At 45.8% G+C, this 18,223-nt stretch overlaps 1 protein-coding gene across 1 annotated transcript; it reads right to left on the reverse strand.

The window, feature by feature from the left end:
- Positions 1-2,820: 2,820 nt before the first annotated feature.
- lov (jim lovell) lies at positions 2,821-15,513 on the reverse strand. Its single transcript, XM_036813567.3, has 4 exons — positions 15,349-15,513; positions 10,194-12,417; positions 7,383-7,514; positions 2,821-4,802 (listed from the first exon to the last, which is right to left on the reverse strand). The coding sequence occupies exons 2-4, from the start codon at positions 12,379-12,381 to the stop codon at positions 3,964-3,966; spliced, it is 3,159 nt and encodes a 1,052-aa protein (XP_036669462.2). The 5' UTR covers positions 12,382-12,417; positions 15,349-15,513; the 3' UTR covers positions 2,821-3,963.
- Between the last annotated feature and the right edge of the window lie 2,710 nt (positions 15,514-18,223).

An 18,223-nucleotide genomic window follows, 5' to 3' on the forward strand; every position in this document is an offset into this window, starting at 1 on the left:
AATCTAGTATACCCTTTTACTCTACGAGTAACGGGTATAATTATAGAAGTGCCATTTTTGGTCCCCATTTTGAAAACTATTGAAAACACAAAGAAATCGAACATGGAAATGGGTTACAAATTTGAACTTCATTTAAAAGAAAACCTTGAATGTAGATTATTTGAGAATTTAACCACAAATTCATAGAGGTATCCCACTTCAAAATCGGTATCCAATGACTCAAGATATGGATTATAGAAGTGCAATTTTGGGTTCCTATTATGAAAACCATTGAAAACACAAAGAAATCGGAAATGGAAAGGGGTTAAAAATTTGAACTTCATTTAAAAGATAATCTTAAATGTAGGTTATTAGAGAACTAAACCACAAATTTATAGAGGTACCCCACTTCAAAATCGGTATCCAATTACTCAAGATATGGATTATAGAAGTGCAAATTTGTGTTTCTATTCTGAAAACCATTGAGAACACAAAGAAATCAATCATGGAAATGGGTTAAAAATTTGAACTTCATTTAAAAGAAAACCTTGAATGTAGGTTATTAGAGAATTGAACCACAAATTTATAGAGGTATCCCACTTCAAAATCGGTATACAATGACTCAAGATATGGATTATAGAAGTGCAACTTTGGGTTCCCTTTCTGAAAACCACTGAAAACACAAAGAAATCAAACATGGAAATGGGCTAAAAATTGGAACTTTATTTAAAAGAAAATCTTGAATGTAGGTTATTCGAGAATTATACCACAAATTAATAGAGGTATCCCACTCCAAAATCGGTATCCAATGACTCAAGATATGGATTATAGAAGTGCAACTTTAGGTTCCTAATATGAAAACCATTGAAAACACAAAGAAATCGAACATGGAAATGGGTTAAAAATTTGAACTTTGTTTAAAAAAAAATTCTTAAATGTAGGTTATTAGAGAATTAATTCGCAAATTCATACAGGTATCCCACTAAAAAATCGGTATCCAACGACTAAAGATATGGGTTATAGAAGTGTAATTTTGGGTTCCTATTCTAAAAACCATTGAAAACACAAAAAAATTGAACATGGAAATGGTTCAAAAATTTGAATTTCATTTAAAAGAAAACCTTGAATGTAGATTATTAGAGAATTTAACCACCCACTCATAGAGGTATCCCACTTCAAAATTGGTATCCAATGACTAAAGATATGAGTTATAGAAGTGCAATTTTGGGTTCTCATTCTGAAAACCATTGAAAACAAAAAGAAATCAAACATGGAAATCGGTTAAAAATTTGAACTTTGTTTAAAAAAAAAATCTTAAATGTAGGTTATTAGAGAATTAAACCACAAATTGATAGAGGTATCCCACTTCAAAATCGGTATCCAATGACTCAAGATATGAATTATAGAAGTGCCATTTTTGGTCCCCATTTTGAAAACCATTGAAAACACAAAGAAATCGAACATGGAAATGGGTTAAAAATTTGAACGTCATTTAAAAGAAAACCTTGAATGTAGATTATTTGAGAATTTAACCACAAATTCATAGAGGTATCCCACTTCAAAATCGGTATCCAATGATTCAAGATACGGATTATAAAAGTGCAATTTTGGGTTCTTATTCTGAAAACCATTAAAAACACAAAGAAATCTAATGAAAATGCCTTAACGGCCAAAATAGAGTCGTACCCTTTACTCGTAGAGTAAATTTAGAGAAAATATATAAATGGTTTTTTAAATCCATGACTGATTTTAAAGTAAAGTGGGGGAATTGAAAAAAGCAAGAAGCAAGAACTAGATGAAGAATTTATTTGCTTGCAGAGGCAAATTTTCAATTTATCTTTTTAAAATTCCTGCGACCTTCTCCCCCTTGTTTCTCCTTTTTTTTATATTACCCATTCTCGTTCTTCTCTGTTCAAGCTAAAAAATTCAATATTTTTGAATCAAGGCGCCATGTGTTCTTCCTCTTCATGAAGTTAAGTCATATTTTTCCTAATCTGGAAACACCAACCTCGTCTTTCTCTGTGACCCCCATTCTGCATAGCAACATCCCCTCACCACTTTCTTCACAACTCTTACCATTCCTTTCACCTATCTCTGCACTGCTTATATATATATATAGCCCAGAAGTATGCTCTTAATAATCATGTGTTGTTTTGCAGCGCCCTCTTTTGCTAAAATTAAAGAAGCTTTTTAAGTATTGAAATGTTTACTGCTTTAAAAATATACTAAATAACTGCTTTAAGGCCGTTAAGCACTTAAATGAAAAAAGTATTTTATTATTAAGAGAAAAATTTCCTTTCACAAAAACGATATAAGATTAATTATTATTTATTATTATGAATTCTTGCCCGAGCTTTAAATCAGGGCTTTTTTAATCAATGGCTGTTTTATATACGTGTTTTTTTAAACAAAATTTAGTCCCGAAATCACAGAACAAATTTGTTTATAATTTTAATGTTAAGAAATTTAGGAAAGATATCTTGCTCATTAGCTGCTGATGCAAATGATGAGTTATGATGGACTGCTGGACATCAACGTCCCCTTCGCTTTGCACAAGACAATGGTCGAAAATTCCAGGACGATTTCCAGCGCCTTAGTGTAAAGAGGTGTCAGCATTTTCAGATGTTGAGGACAACAAGCTCGATTGTAAAATACGACGGATTTAGTAAGCCTTGGCTTCAATTTTTTATGGGACAAGTTTTATTTTCAGACATCAAACCTCAACTTGGTTTGCTGGCACAAGGGGGTAGGGTTATGGGTAAATTAAAAAAGGTAGAGATTCCTCTCTCGGCAAAACCATTTAAAGATAAACATTTAACGTTTTATTTAATAACTTTTACTATTTATTGTAATGCATATACTTTAGTTTTATTTTACTTACATACGCTTCTGGTGTAATATTTAATATTAAAATATTTTATTTGAGCTTATAAATTATTAACACTATGCGCGGGAATGTGTCACTGTCTTATCGGTTTGTTGTTGCTTTCTTTACAAATAAGATTACAAAACGGATAGATCTTCAGGATTCCATGAGGTTGGCTGAGATTTACAAAGCGGCGACTACGAATACCTAGGAATGTGCATGTTTGGTGAGGGGAATGTGCACAACTATGAGTGTGGAGTACTAGTGCTGATGTTTTCTATACAAATATGAATTGCCTACGAGAACACTTAATTCTAAAACTAATTTTCTTTTCGATCTTCTTTTATAAAATAACATTAAAAATTTTGGTACAGTCATCGTCTATGTATCCGTCGATACTACTAATTGCAGTGTGGTTGCTTTACATCTATCTCCCAATCGCTGCCCAGCCTCATGCTGGATAATGCTGTTTGTTGGTTTGGATTTCCGCATATATACACTTTTTCTCCTCCTAAGCTTCTCTCTCATTTTGATTATATTCCTTTCCATACTTAAATTATATAATAATACAGGGAGTAATATTTATGTTTCATGTATTGCCTCAAACGCTTTGTAAGCTTTGCCATATTCAGTTACTTAACTAAAATTAATTGTAAAATATCAAAATATAATTGGGAATAGGAACTAAAAGCACCAGCAAAATATACACAATTTCTTTTCATAAACAAAAGGAAACGTAATCCTCATAAATCAAATATTGTCCTTCGGGGCCACTAAACAGAAAAAAGAATCAACTAATAGTAGACATATTGCATTCGAGTTCACATTCAAGTCCTCAGCGGTGGCAGCGCGTGGCTGACGGGACAGGGAGCAGGAACGGCTGCTGTCGGCGTTTCCATCGGAGCCTGGAGCTGCCGCTTGGCCCGGAAGCGCTTCAGCTTGCGCCTGGCCATGAACAGGTCGGGCTTGAAGCTGAGCTCACGGCAGGCCATTTGGTGCAAGGTGGGTCGCGGAGGCAGGGACTGCGGAGTCGGGTTCTGCTCCTGGTCCAGCTCGAAAGCAGGGAAGTACATTGGATTGGCGTTGGCAGCCCCGGTTGCCCAATCCCGCCACAAGTTTCAATCCTGCCCAGCTCCGCCGTTCGACTGTGTCAGTGGTGGGCCCGTCGCGCTCATCTCCCGACGCTGCTCCAGGGAAAGTGGCATCCCGGGACCCGCGAAGTCGTCGTCCATCGAGGAGGACTGCTTTGATCCCACGGACTTGCAGTCCTCGTCCATGGTCACGCCGAGGTGGTGCATGGCAGCCGCTGCATGGTGGCGCTCAGCCGGCGGCAGCAGGTTTAGCATACTCAAGGGGAGACCGGGAAAGCCGCCGGCGAAGTCCGGGTAGAAGCCTTGCGGGTTAAAGGGATTGAAGAGGGCGTTGGGGCCACTCAGCAGGTCCGGCTCGGAACTGCCACTGCGGGGTCCGCCAGGAGGACCCAAGGGAAGACCCAGCTCCAAGTCCAGCGGTCCCAAGGGGCCCAGTTCACCGGGATGCGGCATTGATGATCCGTTTCCAGACGACGGACCGCCACCTTGGGCATTCGACGAGCCACCTGAGCCGTTGTTGCTGGCGGAGTTCTTGTCCTTCTCCTTCTCCTTGCGCTCCTTGCTCTTCTCGCTCTTGTTGGAGCCGCTGCCGCCCCCGTTGCCTCCGCCGATGCCCATCTGCAGCATCTCGATTGGTGGTCCGCTGATGCAGTCCTTGCGTAGCTGCTCCAGCTTCAAGCTCTTTCCGTACTTGCCCCGCACGTACATGAGGAGGGAGTTGTAGGGGATGCCAAAGATTCGCGAGGCCTGCGACGTGGTCATCTTCTTGTTCCACACGTGCTGCAGTGCCTCCGTCAGTTCAGTGTTGGTCCAGGACCGAGGAGGACCGCCGCGAGGCGCCGAGTGTTGTCCCTTTGGTCGTGGCACTGAAAAAAGAGAACAAAGTTGATAAGGAGGGGGCTTTTAGCTGCATTGACGTTGGGACGGGATGAGGAGGAGGCCCCACAAGGGCGCCACAAGCACGAGTTTATCGCTCGGCTTATATCTGCTAATGTTTCAATCTCTTGGCTCATATGCTGCCTAGACAAATTTGCTGAAAAGTCACCCATTGTCTGGGATCTGCAGGGAGGTCGGCTTACTTTCAGCCCGTACACACCCTTCTACGATTCTTTGTGTGGCACCTATTCTTGGGGCGAGCGATCATTCGGCACTGGCAAAGAAATACGAACGCTGTGGAGGTTCCCATCCTGACCTGCCGGGCTTCGCCTGGCTCTCCTCTATATGCAAATTAAGAGTGTGCAGCGACTGCGGCGTCACATGCGCCGCTAAAACTCAATTTAGATCCTCAGATATGGCCTGGCACCGGCAGAAACGCCAGCGAAGCCACAGGTTCCTTTCCTCAAACCCTTTAGCTGCTTGACAATGAAGGAGGAGTGGGAGAGTTTAAAGGCAGCAGGTAAATGTGTAGCTCCAGCTTACACTAATTCACTGGTTGCCTCGGCCTGATCATATGAATTTTCCTTTATTTGGGAGGCTGGAAAACTTGGCTTGTGGGCTCCGTCTGCTGCAGCCGGGTCACAAGCAAGGTCTGACCCTTCGATTCCAGTGAAATCGAAAATACAGAAAATATCTATTCCCCAAAGCAAACTGCAATTGGCAAGCTTCGAATGTGTAGTCAGTCTAATGAAGTTCAACCAGAAAAAACTGTTAGTCAAGTCGGGCTTTCACATAAACGAAATTTGAATTTGGTACAAATCGCAAATCACGTTTCACAGACGGGCTCAAAACAATCGGCGAATGAACAAATGAATGTGAACAAATCAGTTAATCACACCCACACGACTGCGGCCACAGACCACGAGGGGATCGCATCGGAGTTGCGAGTGTAGAGCTTCTCCAGCTCCCGATTGGTATCAGTTGCGGAACGGGTTTTGCAGATTTGCAATAAAGAATATCGTGCTATACGCCAGATTTGCGTTTTATTTGCCGGCTTACATTGTTGTAATTGTGTTTGTAATTTCGGCGTCATTCAGCATGCCTGAAGATCCAGATTAGATAACACTTGACAAATCTTCTCTGGATATTCTTCAACCTGACATTCTCAACATATGATCACGACTCAGATTTTGTTATTCCTTCAATTGATGGGCTCAATAAACGGGTTCTTGAGCACCAGAAAATTAAGCAATTAACTTTGGCGTGAGACTGCAGACGCACATTTTATTTATCTTTCACAATTCTCAAGCTCTTTGATATGGCGCCTAGAATCTTTAAAAGCATCGGCCCACATGCGTACGATTTATAAACTGAAAACAGTACTAGCCAAGCACTTAACCCAGCAACGCCGGTGGACTGTCAAATAAACTGTCAAAGTCAATTGCTTATATGCAGCTAATAAAATCCTATCTTCAAATCTACCCTCCTCTCATCCTCCACTTCTCAGTTGTCAATCAGTTGGCTATTGGCTATTATTGATTTGTGAACTACATTTATGGAAAGTGGAATTATTATGACTTCCTGGCTCTCGAGCATATGTATTGTGAACAAAAAAACTTCATTAACTTTCTGAGGTTTCACTTGCTTCACATCATCCGCAGGTGAGCTGAGTAAAAACGATAGAGGAATGGGACGGCGAGTATCTCGATTTTATTTCCTCGCCTCGCCCATCTGTCAATCTGGAAAAGCGACGTTTATGCTTACGTTTTCGCCTGCGATATGCATGGTGCACATGTTGCCCCATTCAAGAAACCAATAAAGAAACAAACAAACCATTTCTCGAGCGATTCAACGATTGCATCGGCGCACAGGAAAACCGCAGAAACAAATTTGCCGCCTCACATGATCGCACGAGTGATCAGTGATCGGGGATCGGTGATCGGTGATCGCATCTGGAACGGTTCGGGGCGGGGCGGAGGATGTGAGGGAGAGGCACAGAATGTGGCTTAAACGAAATGAGTGTTGCTGAGTGCAGCCCAAGAGGTTTTTGTGCGGACTGTAATTTTTGAAAGGGAACAAAGTTCGAGCTATCCCCTCATAGTTGATTTCGTAACAGAATTAGGATAATATAATCAGTTATAGTTCAGCCTAGCCACTTACAAACTAGTTATGACCCTTTCTATTTGCTCTTCAATTACCCGCAATCGATCCCTAACCAAAGTGTTTTCTTAGTGCCCCCAGCTCAAATACGTGATCAAAAGTGCAGCAGATCAAATGCAAGAGGTACAAAGGTAGAAGACTCGGCTTGAACTCTGCAGCCAGAGCGCGAGATCAATCAGTCAGGTGTGAAGTATTGCAGCCAGGCACGGAACCGATCAGCCTACAAGCTCGACTGCCTCAACGTGATCGACGCCAATCATGTCGAAATGATTTTAAACCTTTCGATCGGCAGGGAGGTGTTGGCTGTTCCCTTTCTGGGGTTCGCCATTGTCTTTCGGGTTAATTAGTTGTTTGCTCGGCTTGGCGAAAGTTTGTTCTGTTCAATTATTTAATGGGCTTCTTGTACTTACTTTTCTTTTTAAGAAATGGAGGCGGCCCGCCAGGCATGTCCCTTGGATCGCTCATTTCCATCAGTGGGTTGTAGAGCTTGCCAGGATCCATTCCTGGTGGAAAGAGTCCGAGTGGGGAGTCCAGACCAAACACTGTAGGTGAAAAGATTGTCAGTTAATATTGATTTCGTTTCCGCTGAGACTAAAAGAATAACTTATATTTATGGCAAACTGCACTCGTCTTTTATAACAGTCAGTGCATTGGGTAATTTCAGCATAAGCGACTCGTTTTCCAGCTCACTGAAGCTGATTAGCCGCCAAGACAATAGACGCAAACACACTCTTAGAAACGGTTTCGACCGGATAGTAAACAATGGCACATCGTTATTCTATTAATATTTTACGCTTGGAGTGTACTTCTCCACATGAGTGAAACAATTGGAGCGCTGATGAGCCAAGTCGAAGGCTGAAGGATAACCACGGCGGGATCCGCAAAGGACCTTCAGTCAGCTGGGAGGTAACGCATAATATTTACATTGTGCTGAATGATTTCATAAGTCGCGCCGCGGATTCCAAGATGCAAACAAACCCCACAAAACAGACGGGCTCACATACAGACAGAAGGAGGCGAAGACAATGCTTGAGCATATGAATAAGGGGACGTATCCGTTTCTGTGTCTCGGGGATGTGTTGTATCTGCAGCATAATGACACAAATAACGAGCGCACATTGTTTGACTCTGTTTTCTGAAGTAGACATTACAACACGCGGCGTATACGTAATGTGCGTTCTTTTCTCCCAACTTCTTTTGACGTCGCGCAACATTAGTGGATTTCTCCTTTGAAATCCTGAAATCCTGAAGGATCTCATGCAGATAGACCCCACAGCCCACTCCACATGTCACAAGCTATTAGTTCAATGATTTTCACGCCGAAAATGTTTCAGCCAAAAAAATAAATCACATTCTTCATACGAACGACGAACGGTGGTAAATCTCTTAGAGGACTGTCTGCAGGGTCCGGAGCAGGGATGACATACCTCATCCGCACGGGGTAGCATAAACTTGGTCAAAGCTCGGTATAGAATGCGATATATGCAAGTGTATACTGCACGGGTAACATTTAAAATGTAATACGATAACTGTTTTTTATCCGAAAATAAAGCCTTTCAAAATCAAATTTTTGAAATTCTTTTCCTCTTCAAATAACATTTGTACAGTGTAGGTAGCGTAACTAGAACTGCATTAAAGGAGACAAATAAAAATAGACGGGCAGGGTAACACGTAGTCAACTACTAGTCGGGCTAGTAGACTCAAGAGTTCTTTGCTTTGGCGTATCCTTGGCTGGATCCTTCATTGCCTGCAGCCTGTTTATGCAGTAGTTAGCGATTTGCTCGAATACGACGCGACTTTGGTACGCTTTACTCGCCCCTACCGCTTCCTCGACTTCGCTGCTCTGATATGTCGGCTGAAATTTTTGTCGCATTAAAAGGTATTGCGCTTCCTGCCTGACTTCCACTTGGCATTTTCGTACAATTTTTCATATTTTTGTGCCTTAATTTATTTTATATCCTGTGTGCGCGCGTCTCGCCTGCATTCACCCGCCCCTCTGCCACCCCAGGTGAAGGTCCTGGTCCTTGGGCTCTGCCTCTGCTCGGCGTGGGCCTCCCCAAACGGATATTATTAATATGAATATCGCGCGACTTATATGCAAAAGTTGTGTGGAAGGACCATACCAGGGAAGGGCAGCCCAACCACGAGACGTCGCCACGTATTTTTATTTATGCCGCCGACGCTGCCAAAGTTGTTTGCCAAAAGGTTTAAGTTGTGCGCGCTTTGGCATACTTTAAACACAACACATGGAAGACGGTGCAGGAGGAGTGCCGGCAGCCGTCTCCTGCTCGGCAGCCAGGCAACTTAAAAGTCATTTGACTAAACGTCTGCTGACAGTTTGAACTCAACCCGCTCTGGAACTCACATGTTGGGAAGACACAACATAAATTTCTTGCGCTTTCTGCACGCAACGGCGGAAGCCAGCCCCAACCGCCCTTTTCCAACCTTTGCACCTCAATTTGTGTTTGCGTTTGTTTCGCCTGACTCCGAGTGACATGAATATAAAAATCATATAAAACGCAATTGAATTTACTGCAGTTCCACCTGGAACTCAACCGCAAAGGCATTTCATTCCCCCAGTCCTAAGGTCTGCCCAGACGATGTTGTCGACGGAGAACGGACGGGGGCCTGCCAAACTGTCAAATTATTAGGAGCCCATTGCTTATACGATCGCATTTCCATATTTCTTATGAGCTGTCAACGGCGCAAACTTTTTATGACTTAATTAGTATAAAAACGAAACGGTGGACTGATAGGTATGCCCCATTCGGAACCGTTTAAGTCCCTGCTCCATTGACTCCAATGGAGTCAGGCTTATTATGGGGTTCTTAACTGGTCATATAAGCAGCAAAAGGAACCTGAGGAGCCATAATGTCCTTAGGGGCTTTTGCAACAGCTTTGCGTGGCAATGCAAGAGCACTTCTCCAAGGATACTCGTCACTTGACGACACTTTGATGTCGCGCGGAGACCACATGTTGCATTTCAGCCAACTCCGGCAAAGTGGCAAAAAGGACAGGCAAACGTGTCGAAAGGACTTTCTGTCGCTTAGGAGTGGGACCTGTCGGGAGGGGTTAGACCCTTGTACGTGAGCAGATGAAAGTGGGTGTGCGTTATTAAAGACTTCCGCTGGGCGTAGACGTTCAATCCACAGATAACCCAGTGACCTCTGGGGGCCCAATTGGCTGAACTCAAACAAATTAGATTCAAACCGAGTACTCACTGTGAGGCGGCGTCAGCGTCATCGCAGAGGACATGCCAGGAAAGGGCAGTGGCGACGGCGGATGCGGAGGTCCATCCGGTGCATTGAAGTGTCCCGGCAAACTCATCGGCGACGCTGGGGCGAACTCCTTCCCAAACTCCTTGCCAAAGTCCTTGCCGAACTCTTTGCCGAGCTCCTTGCTCAGTCGATTCATACTCTCCTCGAGCCGCTCGTGCGCAGCCTGTCCGGGACATCCGTTTCCTGGGCCGCTGTTGCCCGGATGACCTCCGTTATGTCCTCCGAAGGGGGGCATCCCCATTGGCCCCAGCAGGTTGCTGGCAAATGCGTTGTGGTCGCGCGGGTCCCGGGGATCCCTTGGCTCTCGCTGGTGCATTGCAGCCGCAGCCGCTGCGGCCGCCAAGGACATCTCCATCTGGTGCTCCATGTGGTGGAAGGGATGCTCCCCGGCTCCAGCTGCAGCCACGGCCGCAGCCGCGGCAGCATGCATTTGCGCCTCCAGCGCTTCCATGTGGCAGGGTGGGCTATCCGGGAGTCCTGGTGGCCGAAGTCCTGGCGGTGGAAAGCTAAGTAGTCCGTTGTTGCCGCCAGAGCAGCTGGTGGGCGTGTGGATGGCTGTGGGGTTCGGGTTGGCGTTCAGTTGGCGGATGTCCTTCAGGGACAGCATTATGCGCTGGTTGTTGTCCTGCAGCTTGCTGCTGTTGTTGTTGTTGGACTCACAGTCGGACGAGTGGGTGGCACTGGTGTTTCCGTCCTTGGCTTTCTTGGTGGTGCAGAGGTCCTCGGGCCCGTCGCTGGGGCAGGGCGAGGGGGTGGGCGACATGGCGGCCGCGTTGGCAGCGGCTGCGGCCGCCTGCCGCCTTAGCTCGTTGGTCGTGTGAATAAGCTCTTCGATGTCTTGCTCCTCTTCTTCCTCCTCGCGATCCTGATCGTCATCGTCCTCGTCGTCCAGCTCGAGATGATGGTGGCTCTCGTTGAGGTTCAGGGGTTGATCGGGTGCTTCTGGCTTAAGCGACTGCTTCTCCTTGGCCTGGTCCATCGACGTTTCCGCTGGCGAAGAATCATTTTTGTCAGCTTCACTCTGGGCGTGATCCTCGTCATGGTCCTCGTCGTGATCCCTCTCCGCTCGCTCGAGCAGTTCGTGCTTGATCACAGTTTGCAAGGATTCAGTGTCGGTCTTGTTGAGGGCAAAGTCGTGGGGCACGTCGCCAGATCGGCGGCGTGGGCGGGCTTGCTTGCGTCGAGGCATGGGCGAACTCCCGCCCAGCTCCTGGTCGCTCTCCAACTCGCGGTCGCAGTCCGGCTCCCGCTTGCGTCGCAGGCTGAGTGCAGCCATCGAGTTCGATGCGTTGCCAAACAGGCGGGCGGAGGGCATCATCAGTTTCCCGGCCGCAGACGGTCGAACCATCGAGGGCGACTCGTCCTCGAAGCTGGAGGAGAGCATCGATGCGTCCATCATCCCGAAGTCATCGGGCGAGGCGGCTGGAGTGGGCGTGTGCTCCGGCACAGAGCTCTCCACCAGGCCCCGCACTTGAAGCGACTCTCCGGCCTGGATGAGGGTCTGAAGGCGCTGCTGCGGGACGCTGATCTCTCCGCGGTACATAAAGTCCACGATGGCCTGCACCACCCAGCCCCGGAAATCCTTGAGGACGATGACCGGATGCTTGCAGGGCGTCTCCGCGAAGACGCGCTGGAAGAAGGGCGAGCAGGCGGAGAGGACCATTTTGTGGGCCCGGATCGAGGTCTCCGCGCAGACAAGAGTCACGTCCACCAGCGTTTTGGTCTGCAGCAGTGCGTCGAAGGCTCGCAGGATGTGGTTCTGGTGATTGTTCCAGCGCAGGCTGTAGTGATCCTGTGGGGCCGAGCTCGCACCTGGTGCCCCTCCTGAGGGGGGAGTGGCTGGTGGACTGTGCCCCGAAGGAGTCGCTGCTTCTGTGGCTGCCGATGCCGCCTGACTCATGTTCAAGGGCAGAGGCGGCGGCGTGGGCGGCGTCGTTGGGGGCGTGGAGTGCATGGGGGCGTGATCGGTAGTCGGAGTCTTCGCCAAAAGCGGTAGCGGCATAGACAGAGGTAGCGGCAATTGGAGCGGCAGAGGCAGCTGTGCGGGCGCCACCTGACGAGCGAAGTCGGTCATGGGGAGCGTCGTCAGTTGGCGACGTTTAATCAACTCCTGGTTGGCGTCCTTTAACATGCCCCGTTCCAGTCACGTGCAAGCTGTTCCGCTTCTCTGAGAAAAGAATAATCAGGGAGAGAGAGAGAGCAGGTTTTAGGTGAGAGACAAAAAAGCAAAGCTTAAGGATAATGCCGGGCATAATGTATTCGTATTCATGACATATGCTGTGAGGCATTTCTGAAGTGGGTACCGTGTGATAATATGTTAATGAGTCGCGGCATATATCATTTTTCCAGCTGTGGAGCTAGAGAATGGCAAGGAAAAAGACAACAACATGGCGGAGATGGGGAAAGGAAAACAATGCCGGGGAACAGCCGCATGAAGGTATAGCAATCACAGTTGCTACGTGTCGTGTCGCATATCCTCGAGGATATCACATGCAGATGTGTGATGTGTGATAATGGCTCATTGCCCCCTCTCGACTGTCTCAGCATGCGTCTGCCTCGGATTTTGTTTTGCTTTGTCAAACCGTGCCCCAAATAAACCACAGTGGAATGAATACGGCAATATGGGAGCACAATGAAGAGACCTCCCTTGTATACAAAGATCCCAATATTTTTAGTCAGCTTTAGTTTTTTAACTGTCGAGAAGTGATCAACATATAACTTTTTAAAAAGAATTTCAGATTTTTTTCTGGATTTGGCCTAGTTAATTGTCTAAGTGATTGCCACATCCTGAGCGAGGTATCTAATTAATTCAGCGACTGTCTGGCATGGCTTCGCACCCCTTCTACGCAAAAGCTGCGCACGCTGCGTGTGTGAATTTTTAAAAGAGTCACCAGCTGCCTTACTACGTCCGCCTAGGAAACTTCCGAGTCCACCTCTCACTGACTTCTTTAGGCAAAATTAAAAAACTTTGGTAGGAGCGCAGGCAAAATAAACATTTTTATTTGTCGTAGTTGCTGCATCCTTAGCTCGCCCGTCTACCTTTCGGGAGCGGTTTCTGCGTAGTAAGTGGTGGGCGGAGGGGGCTTGAAACCGCATATTAACACATGCTTCTCCACGCCAGGACTTTCTGCTGGGACCGAAACCAGAGCCAAAGGATAACCACGCTCGAATGCAACAATGTGCAATTAGCAGCGAGCTGCTAGGCGCTTGCCTCGTCGTTGCTCGGGCTTGGTTTGCCATTTTTTTTAGCTCGTAACTCATTTGCGGTTTGCGGCAGCTGAGACAACCTTTTTATTTATTTATTTTGCTTTAGAGTGGCGGCAGGTAAAAGCAAGTTAGTGGAACGCCGAGAAGAGAAACTGTCAAGTTTTTTAATTACTGGCAAAGTAAGTCAGTCGAAGGTGGCTAAGGATCTCACGTTGAGGCGACACTTCGTCGGACTTAAATGTTTAATTTTTACAGAAAATCTTTTTTTGTGCTAATAGTAATTTTAATGTATCTTAATAAAGCTTCTCACTAAGATTAACTTTAAAGAAGCCTTGATAATAATTTAAAATGCTTATTTTAGGTTTATCATAAATAACTACCTTGCAAATAAAAATAAAGCATGGATAAAAAAATATAACTTAAATAAAGAATAGATAAAGCCACCACACGTTTACGAAATAAAATATTCAGTTTATATGTCTAAAAGTAATCACAATGACATTTTCGTTTTTGGAAAAAATAAATTGAGCCAGTCTTTTTTAACAATCGTTCACTGATATCAAAAATGTTCACGAAATCTAATTGATTTAACCCTACGTACCATTTAAATATATTCAGTATAACTGAAATATCCTTTCGATACTTATTGTTCGATTTGCACTTGCACTACCTATTTGGTTCACATTAATCCTTTATACTAATATTGAAGTGACTGCAAAACATATACTCAGTATTCATAAAACTGCTAACGAGGACGGGTTCGCGCGCCTCGATCGTAACACGTTCCCGTTGAGTGTTTGCAACAAACTGAGCTATATCTATGCAAATAATTCACAGCAAGTTGGTAGCGGTGTTCACCTATGAGGGAACGGCCCTCACCACACACCCCGCACACATGCAACCCTCGAACACCACGCACCACACACCGCACACCATGCCTGCATGTGAGTAGGGGTGGGCAGGATCGGAAGAGATTCGCTCTCGCATGCCTCTCACTCTGAAGGTCGAAGGATTCCCGTCCGGCCGGCCGTTCAGGTGATAATCAGGTGCGTGATCGTGTATGTTGACACACATACAGCAAATAAATAAACAGGACAAAGTGCAGACCAGCTGAACAGGTAGATCGCGACGGGCTAGGTATTTTCCCCTAAATGGCTGCTGACAGGTCAATTTGCGGCCCATTTGTCTGTTTATATGTCCATCTCGATCCTTTAATTTGGCTGGCAATTTTCGAAGAACTAATTTTGGATTTCATTTGAAATGTTTTGCACATGTTTATGTTTATGATGGGCGCGATGTCCGTCACACTATAAACACTACAGCGGCTTCCACACAAAACTCACTTGGTTAATATATTGTTTCAAAATATCTTTCATTGTCAATTTTTTAGGTTTGATTTAAGCAAAATACTTGAGTCCAGTATGATACACTATCCAAACGCGATTAAAAGATTGACATTTAAAAAACTATAGAAAGGCGTGATTGCTCTAAAAGAATTTTGAAAGTGGTCATAATTGCATGCTTGCAAATGCAACACACTTTTGAAAGAAACTTGTTTAAAGTGGATTTGGTTATTTATAGTTAATCGTAAATTAAAAAATATGTCCAAAATAAAAAAGTCTTTATTAATATCAATAAATTATCATTAGGTTTTATCTAAAGCTACAATCACTCGGGAATTGTTATCTCTTTATAAATTGTTACTCCCGTTTGAGATTATAGTTTTCTAACATACTTCTCGATCGTTAAAATATTATAATCGTTATCGATCGTTAAAATATTATAATATTAAATATTATCATTAGGTTTTATCTAAAGCTACAATCACTCGTTAATCGTTATCTCTTTATAAATTGTTACTCCCGTTTGAGATTATAGTTTTCTAACATACTTCTCGATCGTTAAAATATTGGAATTTATTGGCGGCGGCGTTCTAGTCGGCCGCTGAACATCGTAGCGGTTAAATCGGGTAGCGGCTAACGGGTAAAGTTCGGCGTGTGTGGGCGTCGCGTGTATGTTTCGAACCGTTCAAACGTCACGAAGCGACTAATTCAAATGATGTCGGCCTGGCCTGAAAAAACACAGCTACTGCGTCGCAGCCAACAGAAGCGCCAGCAGCGGCGGCGGCAGCGACGGCACACACGCGCTGCCCCCACTGCCACCCCCAATCGCCACGCCCCCAGCCCGCGTGGGCCACAGCCGCCCACGTACGCGCACACGTATGAGCAGCGGGCCACAAATAGTCGGAGTCTGCGAAACAGGAATCACATGAGGATGCGGCGTTCCGTTCGGCAGGACGAAGCGCCTTGGAAGCTGACCGCGCAGTCGGCAGAGGCAGCGGCGCCGCCAGCGACGTCGACGTTCTTACTCCTTCATCATATAAAATATATATTTTGCCTTATCACAACAGCAGCTGCGTGGAGCGGGGGCGGGGCGGGAGGGGGAGGATGTCCTCGCACGTCACGTACACCGAAAAAAATGTACTATGTATATGTGTATACGAAATACATTTGCATACACATGCGTAGCCGAAACCGAGCACGAGCCGAGCAGCACGAGGCGATCCGAAAGGACACGAAAGGAGCAAAAAAGAGCACACGCACACCGACATCCCTTCGTGCACACACAGACACACCCCCACACACACAGACACACACAGACACACACCGACACACACGTATTCATGTGGAGGCTCTGAATGCCCGTAAAGAGTAATAGCCACCACCAGACAACAGGGAAATCGCAACAACAGGAGCTGGAAGGACACCCACCCCAGCGGTGCTGTTGGCCCACATGGAGTTTACTCACTCACGGCCCACAGTTGTCACACATTGGAGCCGCCGACTGCGCGGGAGTGTAACATTTTTTAACGGCCCCCGAAAACGCCGACGCCGCTGCCGGCGTTGGCGCTGCCGTCGACGGCAACATATCCCTTTTTTACCAGCTTATGGAAATTTCAAAAGCTGCGAGTTGAGTTTTTCCCGCTGCCGCTGTCGAATGGGGGAAAGTGGCCCAGTGTGCGAGAGGGAGAGCGTTGCGAGCGAGACAGACGACAGTGGCGAAAGAGAGCGCACGAGACCTAAACAACCGACTGACGTGGGGGTGTGTTTGTGTGTGTGCGCCCCACACATGTACAACTCTTCTGCTCATCTGCCCGGGAAAGCGGCAGCGCTGCTTTTCAAGCTTTTCCAGCGGCGACGTTGCGTCGCTGCTCTGCTGCTCCGGGGCTCTGCCGAACCGCTGCCAGGACTGCTGGTGCTGTCCTTGTCGCATGTGCTCAGTTTTTAATATGTTATCTATTCCGTGCCATGCATGCAGGCCGCCTTTACATAGCCGCTTGGGGGAGGAGAGGGAGAGCAAGGAGCTCGGCGTTGGCGCAGAGCCACAACAAAAAATCATGTACATGTACACAACACATCACACACACAGCGCACGCAGTACATATGTATGTGCATATGTCTCTCGCTCTCGGGCATGTGTGCGAAAGAGAAATGAAAAACAAAAAATATTTGTATGTACATCGCGAAGTTCGGAAAAACCAACCCCTAGCTGAGCGCGATTTTTGTGGAAATCGGAAAAGCGGTTGCGGGAAATTCCGAGCGGAAGGTGGAGGGTGGATGTGTATGTCAGCATGTGTGCCTGTGTGGCTGTGCCATTGTGTGTGGGCCATATGAGCACGTTTTTGCAACATTTCGATTTGTTGGCGCAAATCTCTCGCTCACCAATACAGGAGTACATGGGCAGGATACTGCACACAGGAAACGCGTATATACACACGCCCACATATGTGCTCGGATGGATTAGGAGAGGTCAGCCGTGTGTTGGCAGCCGAAGTCAGACATTGGTCGAATCCGGGATCCTAAAAGCGAGACTGACGTATGGGAAAAATGGAGGGAGCTATGTGTATAGCTAGCCCAAATAACTCTTCATGCCGTCTTTGCGCCCCTTTTGGGCCACTTGATTTGACAATCATGATAGTAGAGTACTACACTTCGTGCGAAAACCCCGAAAAGGATTGCCATTTTTTGGGCGCTTCTCATCTCGTTTCTCATTCACATTTTATGCGACTCGGTTCCATTTTCCAGCCTACTCTCACCGTTTTGTTTGTCTTTCTTTGCATTTCATTCTGTTTTCTCTTGGTAGTTCATTTACATTTTATGATTTGTTTGCCAGCGCTTTGTTCCCAGCGCTCCGTTTTCGCCATAAATTTTAATTGTCTTTCTTCGATTTTTACTTTGCGCCATTCTCTCTGCTATTTCGTTGGGGGATCCTGGGGAGCAGGGGGTTCCGTTGCTGTGGCGCCCACTTTTGGTCTAGGCACCTTTGTCGTGTCTCGGCTGCTCCGCATTTTCCTGCTCGTCATACTCTTGACTATGGCGCCGAACTTGCCCTTAAAGACGACCTAAGTTTTGTTATTACTTTGATTTGGTCGAACATTTAATGTTCTATCTGCATATAGTGGTTGATGTGAAAAATGGAAATGTAAATAGCGCTACCGATCAGGTCTAAAAAATCAACGTTTTCAGTTGATATTATTATCCGTAAAAATAGACTGGCAATATGTCGCTTTCCCTCCCAGGTCACCTTCAGATCTGATCAATCAGAGGGGTAGAAATCATATCGTATTGCGAACGTAAAGTAAAAACTGCACGCATGCGCGCATCGATTATGCAAATGCAAGGGATTCAGCTCACGAAAGTGCCACGATTCATATGCAAATGTAGTTCAGACAAAGGACAAATAAAGGATACGTTTACACATTTTTT

This window comes from Drosophila suzukii, chromosome 2R (assembly GCF_043229965.1).
Source record: "Drosophila suzukii chromosome 2R, CBGP_Dsuzu_IsoJpt1.0, whole genome shotgun sequence".
NCBI lineage: Eukaryota > Metazoa > Arthropoda > Insecta > Diptera > Drosophilidae > Drosophila > Drosophila suzukii.